The sequence below is a fragment of the Ctenopharyngodon idella genome, chromosome 5 (genome assembly GCF_019924925.1).
Source record: "Ctenopharyngodon idella isolate HZGC_01 chromosome 5, HZGC01, whole genome shotgun sequence".
In the NCBI taxonomy this organism is placed as follows: Eukaryota; Metazoa; Chordata; class Actinopteri; order Cypriniformes; family Xenocyprididae; genus Ctenopharyngodon; species Ctenopharyngodon idella.
Window position 1 is genome coordinate 18,631,636 of NC_067224.1, and position 20,997 is coordinate 18,652,632.

General features: G+C 38.3%; 1 protein-coding gene and 1 long non-coding RNA gene across 10 annotated transcripts in view; both read right to left on the bottom strand.

The window, feature by feature from the left end:
- kank1a (KN motif and ankyrin repeat domains 1a) overlaps positions 1-20,997 on the bottom strand; it is a 50,925-nt gene that overhangs the window by 10,715 nt on the left and 19,213 nt on the right. For 5 of the 9 annotated variants that reach the window (XM_051893901.1, XM_051893900.1, XM_051893906.1 and 2 more), the window contains exon 3: positions 1,168-3,810. In XM_051893901.1, coding sequence (XP_051749861.1) covers positions 1,168-3,810 — 2,643 coding nt within the window. Of the gene's footprint in view, positions 1-1,167; positions 3,811-10,321; positions 10,451-20,997 lie in introns of all 9 variants that reach the window. The other 4 variants (XM_051893907.1, XM_051893909.1, XM_051893908.1 and 1 more) reach the window with 2 other exon arrangements.
- LOC127512716 (uncharacterized) lies at positions 7,883-8,511 on the bottom strand. The gene is made up of 2 exons (XR_007930251.1): positions 8,193-8,511; positions 7,883-8,011 (listed from the first exon to the last, which is right to left on the bottom strand). It is a non-coding gene; the product is annotated as an uncharacterized LOC127512716 (long non-coding RNA).

The window sequence follows — 20,997 nt, forward strand, 5'->3', positions numbered from 1 at the left end:
TGAAAAGGACAACTCAAGATCACAAAGAATTGTGTCAGAATGCTGTTCTTCCTGATTCTCTCACAGTTTTAGATAATATGTACATTGATTATAGTATGAATCAAAGTCTCTAGATATTCTTCATATCAGATGGTCTTTTATTGGCGATGGTTATTTTATTGAGCCAAATGTAGAAATGTGATAAAAACATTTCTGCAAAAGAATGTCTGATATGGAGAATACCTGAGCACATCTCTTGCTTAATCTAGAGCCAAATCGGTCCACAGCAGACATGAAAAAACTCTAAAGTCTTGGCAGCAGTTTTGACTGACCATTGGCCATGATACTCTGATGTGCATGTAAAAATTCTCTCTCACTCTACAGAGTAGAAGGAATTATTTATAACTTCAGAGCAGTCCATAAAAACTCATGCTGGTATTTCTAAAGAAAAGATGAGAGAGAAATATAAGATTCCTTTTAGATTTAGATTAGATTAACTTTTAGATTCCTACAATTTTTAAGCCTTTGTTCCTGGAAATAAAAACAGAAATACTTGTGCACATACTTAAAAATACTTTGGATATGCTTCATGAGGCTGGCCTTATAGAGAGAAAGTCTTTGCACAAGGTTTCTGTCCATTACATAACACAGTGGACCTATGAATCAGCATCAGCAAAGACAACAACAACTAGCCATTTAGCACAAGCTGCTGCCTTCCAAAAGAGATGAGATCACTGTTGGATTAGAGCCAAAGCCCCCCATGCATTTTTCAGGGTCAGAGAAAACTATGCCCTGTCAGATTGTGTCAGGCATCATTACAGACACAAACGCACCATGTACCCTCTTGTCTCGTCCATATTCCTCAACATACTAAGCAGGAGCAGGGGCCTGAGTGCAAATATAGCGACTTTGAGTATACAGCAGTGTTTTATACTAAACATTCAGTGATATTTTTCTTCCTCCTGCTTGTATGCTCTTTAGGTTGAGAATGTAAAATTAAAAGTAACAAAAGAACAGTGAAATATTTAGCATATGAACATTAAAACAAAATTTAACAACAGTTCACTTATACCCACTAAAACCAGACAAGATTAACGAGGTCATTGCAATATGCAAAAAAGTGCCATTTTAAAATCAGCAAAGGTCCTTAAACATTGAGCATATAGGATCAAGCAAACTGCAACTAACCTTTCACACTGTGGTCTGATTTATCCTGTTGGCTTAGAAGGTCCATAGTGCAGAGTTCCTCAACACTTCCATATTTCATAACTGAATTGATGGATGATAGAGTAGTAACTAGCTCACTGTTGATGGAGCTAAATTGGGATTGTTGAGGTGGGCCGAAGGCGTCTGCCAGCTCACTGTAGTTCTGAGCAAGCAACATCTGCTGTTCCTGCAAGAGCTTCTGCACTCTCTCTATGTAGTGATCAAGTCCAACACCTGCCCCAGCCTGTGACTGGATGGGTCCTGCTGATGACATTGATCCCACAGCAACACTCATAACTTGGGTTGGGGTAGGAGACTGAGAGGGGCCACAGGCAATGTTCCTTGTCTTCTGACCGACTAAGAAGTTCTCATGTATGCTCATGTGGCCAACCCCAGCCTCTTTGGTTTTGCAAGATGCTGACTTATCAAGCATAACTTCTTCAGATGATGTAGTACCTACTGAAACTGAGCGTGTTTTCAATGTGGCCGGCACATCTTTTACAAGACCATCCCCGATGGCTATCGTACGAGTCTCCACTGGTACAGTGCTTACTTGTTTGTCTTTTGAATATGGTTGTGTATTCGTCCAGGAATCAGTAAGAACGACCCTGTCTGTATTGGTTAACTTGCCTATTGTCTCAATTTCTGTGTTTGTGAACTGTGAAGCACAAGTGGGTAAGACCATGACTCCAAAGTCAGTTCTGTGAACTTCATCTGTTGCTGTGCTCTGGGTTGCCATCTCTTTGATGGGCCTGACCATTACATCCACTGAACAATCTCCACATCCAATAGACCTGAACTCCTTGGCTTGTTCAGCCTCTCTTTTGCAAAGTCCTAAACCTTCGGCTGTTAACTCAGTGTTGATCCCCATTTCACATACACTTAATTCCACTCCCACACTCTGGTTGCACATCACAACCTGCCTGCCAACACACTGATCCTGAACCTCAACACGTTCTTGTACAACCCACAGCTCCATTGGCAACTCAGGACCCACCAAAACATGCCTTGCATCTGGTCTGCAAGTAATGCCTACTGAATTCATTTGTTGGACATGATTTGTGCTTGCGTCATTAAACTCAACATGGTTGCCAACACCTTGGCTCTCTGTGGACACTCTGGCCTCCACTGAAGTGCTGTACATCTCTGGCCTTGCCATCAAACCCTTGTCTGTTTTTTTTCTCGATCCAGCCACTTGAAGCTGAAGCTTTAGCTTTCCCATCTCCATTTCATGGGTGGTCTCCTTAAGTTGGACCTCCAGTCTGTAGATCTTCTCTTTGAGAGCTTCGATGGTCTGATGCTGCATCTCAATTTCAGCTTCTACCTCACTGCTCATGCCTAGCATGGCTTCAGTCACACCAACTCCTGTGCTCTTCACCTCCTGCTCCGTTCCAACAGCCACATCTCTGCATTGCCCAGGCGACTTTCGGTAAACAACCACGTCGTTCATGTTCTCATCAGCTCCAACACCAATGGACTTGCTTTCACGGCTCCACCTCTGGATGTTTTGGTTTGTTCTTTGCTCTGTTTGGTGTAAGCTGTGCTTCATTTCCTCATTATTGTCCTGTATGTTCCTCTCCAGAGCCTCCACTTCAGCTGTCAGTTGCCTAAACTCTTGTAGCCTTTGAGTGCTCTGCTCAGTGTTCTCTATCTCCTCAATGTGAAGTTCAGAGCCTGTCCTGAGCTGGGTCAGGGGTTCGTACTGATCAGCACTGCCAACACTATAAGAGCGCTTCCTAAAACCTCCACATGGACCCTGTCCCGCTACCTTGGAGTTCTTCATCTGGGACACTAGCTGCCTTTTCTCTTCTTGCAAGACTGATATCTTGACTTGAAGGATTGGGATGGTCTTTACCTGCTCTTCCAGTTCTTTTAGTCTCTTTAGAGCCACTACCATCTGTTCTCGAATATGCTGGAGGTGCAGGGGGCTAACATTGGTCACTGGTGTAGTCATGCCTGAGCTGAGGGGACTGTGGCGTATTGAACTACCCATAGAGGATGTGAAGTAGGGGTTGTACTCGCCATTGCCTAGATGTCCATTATTTTGGAAAGAATGTGGGCTAGGTGAAATCTGGCTTGGCCCATAAGAGCCACTGTAAGAGGACAGGGAACTGGAAGAGCCCATTCCGCCAAAACTGGCCAGTCGCCTGCGAGGTGGCTCGTTGACTAGTGGCTGCATTAGGAGCCGCTCTTGCTCCAGTCGCCTTCGAGTCTCCATCAGTGTTTTCTCCACTTGGGGGTTATGGCGAAGAAGGCGGGGAGAAGGTGGTGGCAGCAGCTGCTTGGTCTCAGGGACGTTCACAAAGGCTCGGGGAGCTTCATGGACTTGGGCAGTATGGCCAGGGGGGGCTACCTGGTTCTGAGGCGTGAAGTAGACAGGTGACTGTTTGCTCTCATCGCTGTTGGAAGAGGACAAAGAGTCTGTTGAAGTCCACTCAGTCTGGCCACTGCAACTGCTCTGAGGAGGCGGCACAGACCTGACCACTTTTGGCTTCCTCTGGATGTTTAGCTTCTTTATGGTGTTGCCCCTCTCAATGTCATCAACATACTTAAGGAAGTCCAGGTCTAGCTGATAGCCATATGGGGTTTCCAAGCAGTAAGGGTCCTTCTCATCATCATCTTTTTCTGAAACAAAGTGAAAACAAACAGAGAATGAAATTAGTTGTGTTATCTAATCACTGTGTAAATTTATTAAATGATCTCTTTAAAATATACAAAATTAAAATGAGAAGGAAACGTATGATCGGTCCTTAAAATGTGTTACTCTCTCTCTCTCTATGAGTTTGTTATGTTATTATATATATATATATATATATATATATATATATATATATAAATAAATAAAATAACATAAAACTCATTCACCAAAAAGGATTTAAACAGCCAGCTACTCTAAAAACATAAATAAATCTTCATTTTGACAGAATGCTTCAGTCTCAGTGAGTCCTTGGTACATTAAGACATATTTATAAAGTTCAAAACCAACTCCTATGGTTGCAGGCACAAAGGTGTGATAATGGTGTGATCACTACTGTCATACCCAGTAATCATAACAGTGTGAGTCAGTCATTCCATCACTTTACACTTATACAATACATTGCTAAGATTTTTCAAAGAACAGTCAAACCATTAACTAAGAAACAAAGTTGAACTTTCCATCTATCAGTTTCCAACACTAAATATAAAGATGTATTCTGCTCATTTTCATAGCAAAACAAACTCCATGTGTTTGCTGAGCATTTGCAAGGTGGGGGCAAGTGGGGGTGGGGTTAAGGGAAAACAAGGAGAGCAAATAATTCTTTCTATCCAAAGATCGATTTGGTCTGATGCAATTGGCAATATTTTAAACATTTCACTCACTCACTACCTAGCAGACAAGAAATACCTTGACAGAGAGGCAAAAACGTTAATAGTTTCTTTTCAGCTAGAAGCCAAGGAATATCCATCAACAGAGCTTATATCACAGTCCAAATTCCACATCGGACAGAGAATTCCTGCCATCAGTTAGACAGATTAATTCTCTGAAAGCCAAGACACTTTCAGATGATTTAGAGAGCAGACACAGCGCATTAAGCACAAACAACAAACCACTGAACACATTTTCTTGGTACGTTTTAAGGACATATGTAAAACGCATCAAAGTTTACTTGACCATGTAACACTCATTCATAAGCTGCCTCCCATGTCCTTTATATACGTTTAACTGAAAGAGGTTTTGAGAAGGTTAAGGCAACCTAATCCCTCATTGTTCAAGCGCCACTTACCCCAAGTCAAACAGCAGTCCTCTTGCAGCGGTGCCTGTTCCCTTACAAGCCGTAATAGTTTTATAACTAGAACAAGCTGCAGGCTGCCTCCCCTCACTCACTGAGCACTTTCTCAACCTTCACTCCATAAGGGGAAAAATTCCACTATTGGTGTAAACTTAGCCCAGCTCAGCGTCGCCTGTGATAGGCTAACTGCCTCTACCAATCATGCAGCACTTACACTGTTTCTTCTGTCTTGCCTCTCTGAAAGTGCTCTTTAAACACTTCGTAACCCCTTAAAACAGTGGTCCCTTTTTAAACACTCTTTCCAGGCATGTCTTTGTCACATTAAGAAGCCTAAACTCACCAGACACATAATACAAGGTTCAGTAAAGCTTTTGCTGCTCCTTAATGTGAACTATGCTTAGGATCACAGATAAAAACACCAAGTTATAGTGACATGAATATGGCTTTTTTTCAAATGACAATAAAAGTTTACAAGGATGGTAGACCAAAAGAGACATTTTTTAAATACTTCAACCAAAATAAAAAGCTTCATTCTTTATTTAGCCGAGCAACAATCATTCAACAGCACTGACAAAACCTCTTTTACTGTATTTGCACAGCAACAATCGCTAGCTTGTTAAGCACACCCGCTAGCTTTGCTGACTATAGCAATAGCACAACAGCAATGTCATGGAGAGAGACACAGGCTCGTCTGGTACGAGGAACAGACACTTAGGCAGCTGAGCGCTGACCTCACCGGGAGGGGGTTGTAAACCTGTGACACTAAAGGGACAAGCAAGAAGCAAGGGAAACGAATGAAAGCAGTGTGAGAAACGGCTCCAAGAATAATCCACCCACACTCTCTTTTAGCAGTCTAGAATTACACTACTCACCATCAGACACAAAAACAGACTAGAGGATGTTCAGATCAAAATAGTTTATGCTACGGGCAACGTACTGAAGCAAACTTACTCTATGTTGGAAAGCACTTTTAACAGTGTAAGCTAGAATGGTTTAAAATTCAGCAACTAGCTGGCAGCAAGTAAAATATTTTTTAAAAGACCAAACTGAGACAGTACTTACAGAATAAAACATTTTTGATTTATACATAAAGACATTCACACTCCACCTGTGTTAAATTTATTTCAAGTTATAGTCCTTGTCATGAGAATTTTTTTTTTTTTAATTCGTGATTGGCTAAAACCAAATGCAAGGATATAGCAGTGACCAGTAAGAGAGAGAGAGAAGAAAAAAAGACTCATGTTTCTGACAGGTGGACAAACAAACATGACACACGATCATTTGGCATGTCTGTTGTCACAAAGTTATTTGTGGACAAAATAAGCAGAAAGAGGTCCATGTAAATGGGGTTTGTAAAAGGTATGGACAAGTGTGATATCTACAGGAAGCTCACATTAGGAGTGATTTAAATGATTGTCCAGTCTATCTAAACTATTTAAAAAAGGTCAGAAAAAATGGCCGATATAGTAGAGAGGAAATGCTTTGGGAAATCGCAAGGGAATATTTTTAAATGCTGTTGTGTTTAAGTGTTTTGTTTTTTCTCCATTGTTTTGTATGTTTACTTGGAAATGCTGATGCACAAGATGGCGCGAGAATTCTCACAAGACATCCACTTTTGACCAAATGTAACATTAGTGTCACGTAAACAACTTAAAATAGATGTCCACAAACAGCCCTGCTATTTTTCCTGCTTTATCTGTGCACTGCTTTTATTAAAAGAGATGGACAGAGAAGAATTTGTACAAGTGTGCCTCACAATCTTTGAGTTTAAAAGGTCATGGCTTATCTACTGTGTCTAACAAAAACTGTCTGACTAAATGTCAAAAGACATGTCAGCAAGTAGCTGCTAAATATTTGAGCGATCAGCATTACGTTGTGACCAGAAACCATGCTGCCTTGCAAAAGCAGAAACATTTTAACTAGTTCCAATTTGTTTTTGGCATCTTTTATGTTCTGCCTATTACACTTGAGGTCTATTCCAATACAACACTCCTGAGAGTATTCATTACCAATTACAAACCCCTAAGGAAATGTTTTCAGTTCTCATAACACAATGAAATCTCTGTGGATCTCTCACAGAGTTGACGATCACCTTGGGCATGAGATCTGCTGAATGTTTGCAATAAAAATAGATGCCTATTTGAAAGTCTGACCTCAGATGCCCAAATCTATGATGTGGGAGGAAAAACAAACTTCATAAATCAGCTTGTTTTGCTAACCACAAAACCTATATGGAAATTTGAGAGATCAGCATGTCAGGAATGACCTCCATACACCCAAGTTATCCTTCACAGTATATATGCAGCAGGAAAATACACGTGGTGAACATACAGTAAGCATGAAATGTTTGAGAAAACAAAACCTTATAGACTTCTTCACAAGGTTATCCAATAATTTGCTTTTCAAAATTTTACAGTGAAGTTTCACATCAACAGAATATGCTAGCCATTTCCCAAACATAATCTATTTAATGACAGCTAACCCCTGTAAATTCCAAAGACTACCATATGTTTGCATGAACATTTAGATTTATTTTTACTTTTACCTGAACAGAACAAAACATGTAGGAAACCGTAACCTAAACAGTTACATAAGCGCTTGATAAGTAAATAAAACAGATTTATTACCAAGTAAATAAAATCGATAAAGACCAATATGAAAATAATTTTTTTTTTAAACACATATTTCTGAAAAAAACTATTAATATTACAATAAAAGAAGCCTGTAAGCCCCAGCTGGAGCTTGTGAATATGGATATATGGAATATGGTCAGGTTTGAAACATGCACCTGGAACATTTATACAGGCATACAGACTTATGCATTGCAAAAACTAAAAAAAACACATCAATGGCCTCCAGATTTTTACAATGCCAGTTTGCTTCAAACAGACCCGGGCAATAACAATGCAAGTTACAGCATTACTTACTGTATTTATGCTATAGAATAGGACAGGGGGTGTGATATTGCCTGGTGAACAACATGTTTTCCACAAAAACCCTCCAATGGAGTCCCTTTCAAATATGATATCATTAACTACAACAGACCAGCTTGAAACCTGAAAAAATACAAATGCAACCTTCTTGAACATTTCCTTTTAAAACAAAGCAGCAAAACACAATTGACATAAATCAGTAATTAAGTATCTACAACACTTCATTCATTTTACTTAATGGCCATTCATTCAGTCTACCTTTAAATGCCTAGAGCACTGAATATAATACTGTTTTGTCACTTACTGGGACAGGAGTTTGGCTGTAGCAGGCTAGCATTACTGGTCTGAGCATATCAAAGCCTTCTCTCAAACACACACACACACACAGAAGAGAAAACAGAGGCCCTTTTTCTCACTCTGGCCTGGTATTTCCTGACCCGGCCCATGGAAACCACGTCAACCTTCTAGTTTAATTATCCCAGAAATCCACGTCATCTTCAAGACCACACTAACAAACACACAGAGCCATTAAACAAGCACAACAACAATGCTGGAACAGATACAGAAGCTTCTCTAAGAATAGTCCTGCCATGAAAGAAGAGCGAAACCAAGAGAAACGGTGAACAGATCCAGTATATTAAAGCATTTATATTAACTAAACCTGCAGTACATCCCAGACAAATGCTAATCCAGCAAATATTAGCAGTAACTGAACCAAGAATATCTGAAAGAATGGCTGTAAATGACATGCAGGGGATTATTGTAGACAGGCTTCAAATTATTACAATTAATAGGTCTGAATCATAGTCTTGTTTCATTCATTACATAAGCAAGGTTTTCAGACGTGCTGCTGTGATTCAGCTGATATACAGCCTTGAATACCCCATGAAATGGCTCGAGGAGTAGTTTTTTTTTTTTTTCTGGGCACAGTGTCACAAAAAAGACTGTACATTTTAAATGTAAATATCTGATCATTTTGTCAACTTCCACCATAGAAGACCACAAAGCAAACAAACATGGACTAAAAGCCATAATACTTCCATTTTGAGCTCATGTTTTTGCTTTACAAAACTAAACTTGGACCTAATGTCGAATTCATGTACTCAAATTATGCGCTGATACAAAATATTTTAGCAGTCACGTCAGACCTCAGGCTATAAAAACACTTCTAAATGTTCAATACATCTATCTGCTTTGGAAGTTTCTACACACTAGATCAGGATGAAAGCTTGACTTGCAGACACTCAATACACAAACTGAAAATATGTTTAAAGGTTAATGAGGTGCCAGATCGCTTGAATAAAGTAGCCCATTGTAACTCAACAGTAATCAAGTACCATAATACTAGTGTCCAACAATTTAGCACGTCCATTAGCCCTTCAATCTTGACATGCTAATCAGCTAGAACTCTAGACTTTATAATGGCACAGCTTGGCAGCCTTGTTTAACACCAAGTACTCTGGCCTTAGTTTGCTGTGGAGGCGCCATATGGAAAGAGTCCAAGACAGCACAAAATCTCCTTTAGGCTATTACTGACCTGAATTTCATTGTGTAAATATCAAAGGTGAGGGTTCACCGACACAGACAACCAAAATGCCTAAAGAAGATACAATATCATAAAGAAAGAAACTATCCATTGACTGTGTTAGTTTCGTTAAGCTGATTTCCCTAATCTACAACAAAAACATGCCTACTTGACATTTAAAGTACTATCAAAATGACCTTTTGTCAACACAAGCTGGCTACATGGCATAAAAAGGAGCAAAACTCATTAATTAAATTTATTTGCATTGCTTCACTCAATATAAAGCGACTGAAATAACAGTTCTTCTTATTACTCATGTTGTTGCTCTTTCACTTTATTGTCAGAAGGAATGTGCAGTGGAATGTGTTGATGTTTTGGTTGAGTGTTCGGAGCCCGGCAAGGCTGACATGCAATATTTCACAGCATGCTGTGAAAATCACGTTCCTGTCCTGTCCAAAAATGTGGGCTTGAATCTTCAAACAGTGCTCAACAACCAGAAAAATATGTCTCAAAACTCTAAAGCAATCAGGTCATGTTCATATATCTGCTCACCTGGGTCTTCACTTGACAAAGTTAAATCTTAAGTGTGTAAATTTTTTCGATTATTATTAAAATACTTTCTCCTTTTCCATCTTTGTTGGTCTGGTTGTTTGCGATGCTCAAAAAAAACAAAAAACAAAGAAACAGTGGCTTATCCAATGGTATGAGTCTGGGGTGGGACTGTTTAAGGGGAGTGTTTGGAAAACCTGTCTGACAACAAGTATTATTTCTGCAATTCCATTTGGTGACTCTACTGGTGCAGAAATCACACACTTAATTTTAACTAAGAATAACTCTAGGCATAAACGCTGATGATACATTAGCGAACAGAACAGACAATCATGCTAATTAAAAGGGAGGGGTGTTACCTGAGGCATTGCCGTTAACGTGCACGGTTTGGGCCATGGCTGCAGACACTCGTTCGAAATCCCACAGAGAGCCTGAATGCACTCATGCAAATGTCATGCATCAAATCAGCTTGCCATGCAACCTGCAAACTGGACAAAACAACAAAACACAAAATGTCAAGACACAATAGCACATGCATGACTCACAACAAATACACATATTATACATATAGTACAAACAATCCAAAGTCAATGTGAAGTTCACAAAACAAATCACGGGCTCAGATCTAAAATAGGCCTAAGTGACGCGCCTCAGTATTGCAATTTTGTGCTTGTCTGCAAGACCTTGTGGGTAGTTTAACCAAAACACAAGCTTTCATTGAGGTCATTTAATATTTAACAACAAACAGAACTAACCTTCAAATGGGCATATAGAAATAACCTTGTGACAAATCCTACACTCTCATTAAAAAAAAACAGTTCAAAAGCTGTCAATGTTTCAAAAGGTGCACTTTTGTACCTTATTTACTCCTAAAGGGTGCATATTAGTACCGTAAAGATACATATTATTACCTAAAGTGTATATATTAGTACATAAATGATACATATTAGTACCCTTGAAAGAGTACCAGTAACAGCCTTTTTTTTTTTTTTTTTTTTTCCTGAGAAGAAACGTTATAGTTCACCTAAAAATTTGAATTTTGTCATCATTAACTTATCCTCATTTTCCATATGACTTGAACATCAGTTTGTTTCTCACACAAAAGCTATCGTATGAGAAACAGACTGATAGCCTAACACAGTCGCACACTTCTTCGCCTTATAAGAGCTCTGAAATGAAACTGCACTCCATTCTAAATAAGCTCTGGGACTGGAAGGAACTAAAGACGGACCAACTCGACCAATCAGACATGTTTGGCAACCAGCTCACCATCTGTAACCATCTTGAACTACATATTGATTCTGGTTCCAAAACAAAAACTTGTTTTTGTGTGAAGGAGAAGCTGTTCATCCTTACATGTTGGGAGCAGCAGTAATATCAAGAACTACGATTTGGTAGTGCGGGATTCAGCATTCAGCATGACCAAAAAAACGTTTAGACAGCAGATCGGGATTTTTTAAGCAAAGCAGTGATGGAGCAGCAGACATTCATGTGTGCAGCAGATACAGTGGTGGGTCTCATAAACCCCTGGTGGAAGAACGGCAGGAAGAGGAACCAGTGGGAGGTCTGCTATGTTCTCTGAAGAACACAGACTTGGGAAGCTAGTAAAAACAATGATTGGACCAGTCCTGAGTATTACGAAACACAGGACGTGTTAAGGAATTTCCTCCATTTCGCACAAAACACACACATATTACAACAACAGCATGCCTCCGTTTTTGCAGAAACATACAGCACAGCCAAAGTTCACAGTCAAACTGAGGTAACCACTTAGAAATGTTGTGCAATGTCTTATTCAACAGACACTAGGACAAAAATTTGTGAAGTTTTGATATTTCTTTTTTTATTTGAAAAGAAGACAAAAGGACAACTTTTCCTTTTCACCATTAACAAGCACAGCAAAAGAGTTCATCAATAAATCACTTCAGTCTGTAAACAATGAGACATTCAACACTGTGCGGACATTTGTTTAGTTTTAAGAAAGAAAATGACTCAGTCTCAACAAAGACACAAAAATGTGGAATTGGACGAAAATACACACATGTGACTGAAAGTCAACTCTGAGCTTGTCAAAACATGCTAAAATGCTGCCATTAAAAAAGAATGAGTGGCTTACATTAAAATACATTTTAAACCCAGAATGCGTGATTATTTAAAAATATCATACAGCTTAGTTTGCATCACTAACTCTACAGACAAAAACACTTCAAGGGTCAATTCAGGTTCAGTCAAAAACACACACACAAACATTAGATATATTCTATATTCTATGTTCATGCTGCAAAGGTGCAATGCTGCAGATGTGACAGACTAAAAAGCGCACCTACCTTGTTCAGTCATTCTTAAACTTCTTCAACATCTAGTCACAGGGAATGAAGTTACTACGGCCTTGCAGTCACCTATAAGCCAAAGCATCTATGCAACGCAGAGTGTATATTACAGCTAAGATTAGCTAACTTTCTCAGATGTCAGAGGTCCTATAAGAGGAAAGGATGCATCCGTCTGTGTTGAACAGATCAGTGACCAGACCATTAACAAGAGACCCTCGGTGTAAAGAAAAAGATGTCCAGTCAAACACTCTTAAAAAGTTAAGTCCTCTGTTGGCATCAAGAAGGTTGCTTGTTAATAGCAAACAGGGTCAGCCTTGACGTGTAACTGCAGGTAGATCATTCTTACTGATAGCGAAATTAAACGGAAAGGCGTGTTTCATAATTTTTACTCATTCAGTGTCACTCCCTGTTTTAACACCCTGTTAGAAAAGTCTGTAGTTGAATATTAGAATATGAGTGAATCTTTTCAAAAACAAAAATTAACAGGAGAGATGCACAGACAAGCACCTCTGGACATGTGATATGGCCTGTCTGTTAATTAAAACTATAATAAAATGTCCATGTTTAAATTCCTTTTATAAATTTGCACTACTGAACTACTTAACTATTCAGTTTCAGTCCCTAGGAAGGGGGCTACAAAGCCTTGTTGCAGAATATATTTTATGCTAGAAAGTTTCTTAAAAGAGTTTCATGAACATAAGGAAAGTGACATAGGAAATATCTCTTACACAAGAGAACGTGGCATGCTAGTGGGAGGTATAGCACATCACCAGAGATGAGGGCAGGGTAGCATGACGAGGCAGTCATTTGACACAACACTACAGCCAGAGGCAGCATTTAAACATGGAGTGCAGGTCCGTACAAGGATCTGCATTTAAACACACACACACACAAACATACGCTCCACTGCTGGAGACAGATCTAAAATGGGAGTGGTAAGGTGTATTGCTTTAGAAAAATGCACAAACACTCCTACTTTCCCTGTCACTTGTCATTAATTTAAATGCTCTTTCCACCACACCTTCCACAGAATTCATTGTAAACTGTTTGAGAAAAAATTGGATTCCTGCTCTATATTTCAAGTGTGGTTAAGGCATACATTAGTTTTGAATGGGGAAACTGGCCACAATTCAAGTTATTCATTGAACATATTTCCCTCAATCCTGAAAAAAAAAAAAGAAAGTATCATAAAAACAAATTATCAAATGTATAAATATTAAGCAGCACAACCGTTTTCAATAGTAATAAGAAATGTTTCTCGAGCAGCAAATCAGCATATTTCCATGATTTCTGAAGGATCATGTGACACTGAAAACTGCAGAAATGGCTGCTGAAAATTGAAAAATTAAAAAATAAATAAATAAAATTTAATTGCAAAATTTATAATATTGTATGTTTTACTGTATTTTTGATCAAATAAATGCATCCTAATAATAATATATCCTAAGAATAATGATTTTTTGTTTGGTTTGTTTGTTTGTTTAAGAAAGACAATTAAACAAAACAAAACAAAAAAAAACTATTTAATAAATTTGAATTAATATTTTTTAAATCAGTCTGAATGAATGATTCAATGACTCGCTTCACTTGTTTCAATTACTGGATGAATAAGTGTTTTTGCATGAATATCTTGAATGAATGATTCAATGACAAATACATTTTTAACAGTCACTTGTCACCACCTACTGCCGTAACCATGTAATGAATAAAAATTTTATTTGAAGCGTCAAGTTTCAAAAGGTGATTTACTCTATTATGATCGCAACCGTAGACACCAGTGTTTATATCCTAACTATAACATTTTATCCCAGTACTTGTGTGATCATCTGAATTACAGTAACACAGAAATATTGATACAGTGTGGTTGAAAAGACGGTTTGTGAAGCCGTTTCATATCTATACATGACAACTGCTCTCTCTGGGTCAGCGGCAGCACCAACGCAGATCTGAATGTTCTGCTGTGATCGTAGGCTACTTGTCAAAGGTTTAATAGACACAGCCGAATCATTGACATTTAGAATTAAGATCACAATCTTTTAACAATTAATCACGCAGCTCTATGTGACAACTATGTATATAAAGCTATGGAGGGTAAGATTATCAGTTTCTCATACAAATCTATCATAAGGCTTCAAATGTTTTGCATGATGCTTTATGTCCATTTTGGGAGTATGAAAGGCTGGGGTAACCTGATTTTTATTTATTTATTTATTTTTTTTAAATATATCATCTTTTTTCCCCCCACAAAACACAAGTGATATGGGGCGATATGACAGATTTTTAGTTTCCTTTAACAACATCCAAAACGCTTTTTAAAACTAACCACTTTAAACCTGAGACCACCTATAGAGCCTCATGTGGTTCTCACAAAAATTCAGATAATGGGTCAAAGTAACATGATCTTTACATCCTCAGGGGAAGAGGAGCATCTGAGAGGCCACACGGCCGATTCGGATATTGCTGTTGTAGTTTGAAGTGGAGCTGCAGGTGTGTCCATTGACAATTTTCAGAGAGAGTCTCCTGGCATTTATAATGTGACAACCTGAAGTCAGAAAATCGAGAGGGCAAGATTACATACTCAAGTGAAACGATTTAGATGACCAAATTATTTTATGACCAAACCAGCCAGCAATAGACAAGTTAAACTTCATAATGCTACTTCCCTCCGAAACTATGTGCCAGAAACACAGTCACATGTACAAACTCCCTTTTGATCTTTCACACCAGTGTTTAAGAGAGTGGGAAAAAAAACAGCCTAATGTACACTCATAAACACCATTTTCCCCTTCCCATCAGCCACAGTCATTATGAAGACAAGAGTTGGGAGAAAAGGGGGATTTGCCAGCAGCAACTTGACCATGAAAGCAGGCAGCTGAATTTCATTATAGCATTGAGTTTTGAATAAGCCAGAACTAAAGAACTTCAGAAAAGAGAGGGGCTGAACACACCTGTGCATTCGTGTTAGCTTCTGGCAGGGGGGCCAAAGGTCTGACCCGGGCTCAAATGCCCCCAACCATTACTTACGACAACCATGCTGATCCCCCTTCTTCCAAATCCAGCTTCAAAGCTTATAATTATCTTGACAGGCACAGGGGGGTTCTGAAACTGCAGACCACTTTTATTTCATCTTTGGTTTTTCAGCCTAAGCAATGCGAAACCAAAAGAAATCATCTTTACATGCAAATTAGACAAACACTGAAACCCTGCAGTGTATAAAAGACTGCTGCATTGGTTTATTAAATTAAAAAAAAAATCCAAAAATTACAATAATTTAACCACATTGTGATTACCCGGTTCATTCGAATCAAATGTATCCAGGATATTCCAAGAGCTCGACATCAACTTGCTGGAAAAGCCAAAGTCAAACCTCAAACTGTGAGCGCAAACTCCTGCAAGCGGCTGATGCACTAGACGGCCAGTTCTAAACTGAAGATCAGACTGAACGGCCCCAAACCTGATTTAGGTCAGCTAAATATAAAGAACCCTGAAGAGAAAGTGACTTAATCATAACCACAGACCTGTTCGCATGGGCTGTAGGACACTATTTTTATCATTATCACCCTCTTGTCTGGTCTTTTCGCCTTAAACGGCGTCCTGTGATACAGATGTAGATTCACTAGTAAGTGAAGGCAAAGTGTTTGCTTATCAGTAACAAGGACCTCACTCAAAGCTACTATAGCCTCTATTTGTTTTCATACTCCCTAAAACATAAATACTGTATATGCAATATATTATGGAATATGTGGAATAATCAAATACATTTTGATACTTTTGGAATCAATAAACAACTTTAAAGCTTAAAGGAAGACAACAAACAGTATACGACATGGACACTATTTAGAACAAATCAGTCTGATTGCAATGCAAGACCATATGAAAAGTCAATTTGTGCCTTTCCAAACCACCTTATCTAGTGTTGTCAAAGGTTAAAGAGGTTTTTGACCTTCGTACGTCATGCTGACAGAGAAATTGGAGATAATAGATTGTTGTGGAATGCCTTAATAATGAAAGATTATAGATAAACTACTGTTTAAAAGTTTGTGGTCAGTAAGATATTTTTTTAAATATTTTGAAACAAGTCTTTTATGCTAGATTTGATCAAAATACAGTACAGAATGTGAATAAATTTTAATTTACTTAATGTAATTTACTCCTGTGATGGTAAAGGTGAATTTTCGGTAGCCATTACTCTGATCATTTGACACTGAAGACTATTCTAATATGCTGATTTGGTGTTCAAGAAACACTTAATCTTATGATTATGATCTTATGATTTGTTATGATTATTAATGTTGAAAACAGTTGTTCTGCTTAATATTTTTTGGAAACTGATTTTTTTTTCCAGGATTTTTTGATGAATGGAAAGTTCAAAAGAACACCATTTATTTGAAATAGTAAAGACATGTATACTATTTTATAAATTTTATAAAAAATGTTGTCACTTTTGATCAATTTATTTTAATTAATTAATTAATTAATTAAAAATAATAATAATAATAATAATAATAATAATAATCTTACTGACCCCAAACTTTTGAACAGTTGTGTATTTAGCAAGACTCATTTGACATCTGAGCTATGATTGTGCATATAAATTTTTATAAATAATCCAAAAACATTACACCACCTCTGTGAAGAGTCTAATGTCAAGAGGTCTGGTAAAGTGAGACACTGACTTGCAGTAATGACAGTTTTCAAAGAGCTGCTTTTGAAGAAGAGCTGAGCTCTTTCCTTTATAATCTAAAACTCTATTTCCTGATAACAGAAAGGGGCTTATATATATATATACACACACACACACACACACACACAGAATATGTTACAAACAAAGACAGCAAAGTTATTTCAAAGGTAAAGAGCTGACAAAATTAAGTAAAATGCCACACAAAACTACCATTTTACAACTAAAAAATACATATAAACCATTTTTACAAATCCCCAAAAGGAGGTTTTGGCAGATTTAGCTTCTGGTTACAACATTTGTCCCCAAAATAATGGTTAGGTAGGCACACACAAACAAACTGAAGACAACATTATTCCCAGAGAGAGCACTGATAGTTTATTTCTTCTGCACTATAATTTGTCTTTCCAAAATTATTCTTTCCCAAAAATAAATCATATGAACGATTGACAGTCTAACTTTAGTGACAGGCAGATTTTCAGAGCAACTGAGATAAGAATATGAACCCATAAATCACAGAAAACTGTAAACCTAGTATGTCTTCAAAAGTGTCTGTAAGCACAGGATTCTTTTAACCAAATAGTTCCAGGAAGATCCAACACAATATTCAACTTCTTTTTAATAGCAGAAATGTACAGCAGTGAACACACCTCCACTTTTGTCCGCTTGCAGACGGAGGACATAAATGAAGCCAACAGACACTGTGGACTGCGTCAACTTCTCTACGCCAGACTAAACTGGGGTTTCAATGCTACAAGGCTTTTGTGCAAGTCCAAGTGCAATTTTCTGACAACACTGCCATCTACAGGCCTGTATTCTTCAAACATACACATTTTCAGTAAATGGGTGCATGAGCACATAAAAACTATTTAATAATATTAATTTATTCATTTCCCCCAAGCTCAAATACAATTAAATTACATAAAACTATGAAGCATCGTCCATATGAAATCACCAAACTAACTTCAATTAAATTACCAATTTGAAAAAAATAGAAAGAAAAACATACATACCAAAGAACCAACAGTCCATTTGTCTCACTGCTTCAATAAGAGAAAAAAAATATATATATATACAATTTTAAGTGATGTAAAACAAGCACTCGAGAGGAAACTGTTCACTCCACACAGCGCTGCAGAGCAAACTCACTGCTTCATTTAACAATGACCCAGCCCTTCCACTCCACAGGGTGTATAGAGGAGAGTGGGTAGTCCCTATGTCGGCCACACACTCTCACTATCTTTACCCTCTTTTGTCTGACAGATGGATGTCTTTTTCTACTCATCTTATTCTACCACTTTTGGAACTAAATAAAAATCTCCTCACCTCTGTCCAAGCGTGCATTTGACCAAGGACAGACTGGAGCCAGTTATTTGTTTAGCTCTCTAGTGGAGCCAGGCAGACTGAGAGGCCCAGCGGCCGTTCTTCTCATGATAAAGAGCCTTGAGAGGGCTGGAGGCCAGGGGAGCCTCCCAGAGTTACGGCCATAGAATGCTGCACTACCATGCTTTATTCATCAAAACACATATCAAATTATAGTGCAGGATTAAGAGTAAATTGTTTGGTTCTTTGTGTTAGATAATTGTGTCTATGAGGCTCTTTGACCTTCAAAAAAAAAAAAAATTTCAAACTGACACAAGGTTACCTCAGAGGACCGTTTATGGGAATCAAATATTAATCCTCTGCTTTTATATAGATAATATGGACCAATTAGACATTTTAATATTTGTATTATATTTCAGTAACACTTTACAATAAGGTTCATTAGTTAACATTAGTTAACATGAACTAATAATAAACTGCACTCATACAGCATTTATTAATCTTTGTTAATGTTAATTTCAACATCTACTAATACATTATTAAAATCTTATTAACAGTTAATGCACTGTGAACAAACAATGAACAACTATTTTCATTAACTAACGTTAACGAAGATTAGTAAATACAGTAACAAATGTATTTCTCATGATTAGTTCATGTTAGTTAATACATTAATGTTTAACTAATGAACCTTATTGTAAAGTATTACCTATATTTCTTATATTATTATATAAAAAATATAAATCTTTGTTATATATTTATGGCAAAACAAAATAAATACATAATATTTTAGTTTCTAACCTCTCATGTACTCACATAATTATATTATATATATATAGCCAAAAGTATTAGGACACCCTCCAAATCATTTAATTCAGGTGTTCCAATCACTTCCATGGCCACAGGTGTATAAAATGAAGCACCTAGGCATGCAGACTGCTTCTACAAACATTTGTGAAAGAATGGGTCGCTCTCAGGAGCTCAGTGAATTTAAGCGTGGTACCGTGATTGGTCTTATTGCACAGGTGGCAACCTTTCGTGAAATTTCTTCCCTACTAAATATTCCACGATCAACTGTTAGTGGTATCATAACAAAGTGGAAGCAATTGGGAACAACAGCAACTCAGTCACGAAGTGGTAGGCCACGTAACATCACAGAGCGGTGTCAGGGCATGCTGAGGCGCACAGTGTGCAGAAGTCGCCAACTTTCTGCAGAGTCAATAGCTACAGACCTCCAAAATTTGTGTGGCCTTCAGATTAGCTCAAGAACAGTGTGTAGAGAGCTTCATGGAATGGGTTTCCATGGCCGAGCAGCTGCATCCAAGCCTTACATCGCCAAGTGCAATGCAAAGCGTCGGATGCAATGGTGTAAAGCACGCCGCCACTGGACTTTAGAGCAGTGGAGACGTGTTCTCTGCAGTGACGAATCACACTTCTCTGTCTGGCAATCCGATGGACGAGTCTGGGTTTGGTGGGTGCCAGGAGAACGGTACTTGCCTGACTGCATTGTGCCAAGTGTAAAGTTTGGTGGAGGGGGGGTTATGGTGTGGGGTTGTTTTATGGGGTTTGGGCTTGGCCCCTCAGTTCCAGTGAAAAGAACTCTTAATGCTTCAGCATACCAAGATATTTTTGGACAATTTCATGCTCCCAACTTTGTGGGAACAGTTTGGGGATAGCCCCTTCCTGTTCCAACATGACTGCGCACCAGTGCACAAAGCAAGGTCCATAAAGACATGGATGAGCGAGTTTGGTGTGGAGGAACTTGACTGGCCTGCACAGAGTCCTGACCTCAACCCGATAGAACACCTTTGGGATGAATTAGAGCGGAGACTGCAAGCCAGGCCTTCTCGCCAACATCACTGCCTGACCTCACAAATGCGCTTCTAGAAGAATGGTCAAAAATTCCCATAAACACACTCCTAAACCTTGTGGAAAGCCTTCCCAGAAGAGTTGAAACTGTTATAGCTGCAAAGGTTGGGCCAACTCCATATTAAACCCTACGGATTAAGAATGGGATGTCATTAAAGTTCATGAGCATGTAAAGGCAGGTGTCCCAAAACTTTTGGCAATATAGTGTGTGTGTGCGTGTGTGTAATAATAATTTAAAATGTATATTAAAATATACAAATATAGTTACTGCTACACAGAATAATAAAAAAAAGGTTCACTTTATTCATTCAAAGGATGCTTTGTTCCTACAATTCCCACCTACATGCTAATTCCAAATTAAGATTTACTGTTTACAAGACAAATAAAAAAATAAAAAAAATAAAAAAAATAAATCACTGGGAACCCAAAGGGCGCTCCTTGTTGACAGACACTACAGGAATGTTTTAGACAGCAGTTACAAAGAAGCAGAAGAAATTCCAACGTTAAACACACCTTGCCAGCCTTAATTAGAGCTGCGTTTAAAGGCTAAAGGGTTTTGTTTGGCTTAACCACTTGAGCTGGCTAGGCTATAATGGTGCTAATGAGAAAGGGCCCATTCCAGGGGGCTGGGAAGAGAGGGGGTGGAATTGGCTGGGAAATGTATGGAATGAGCAAACTTTACTATACTTGGCATCCAATGGACATTAACCCTCCAAAAACAATTACCAGCAGAAGGGACTGGTACAACTTATACAAACTCAGGTACATTTAATTTAACCGCTTCAGAACCATTGGCTTTAGCAGAAGCATCCCACCAAGTTTTGTTTGAAAT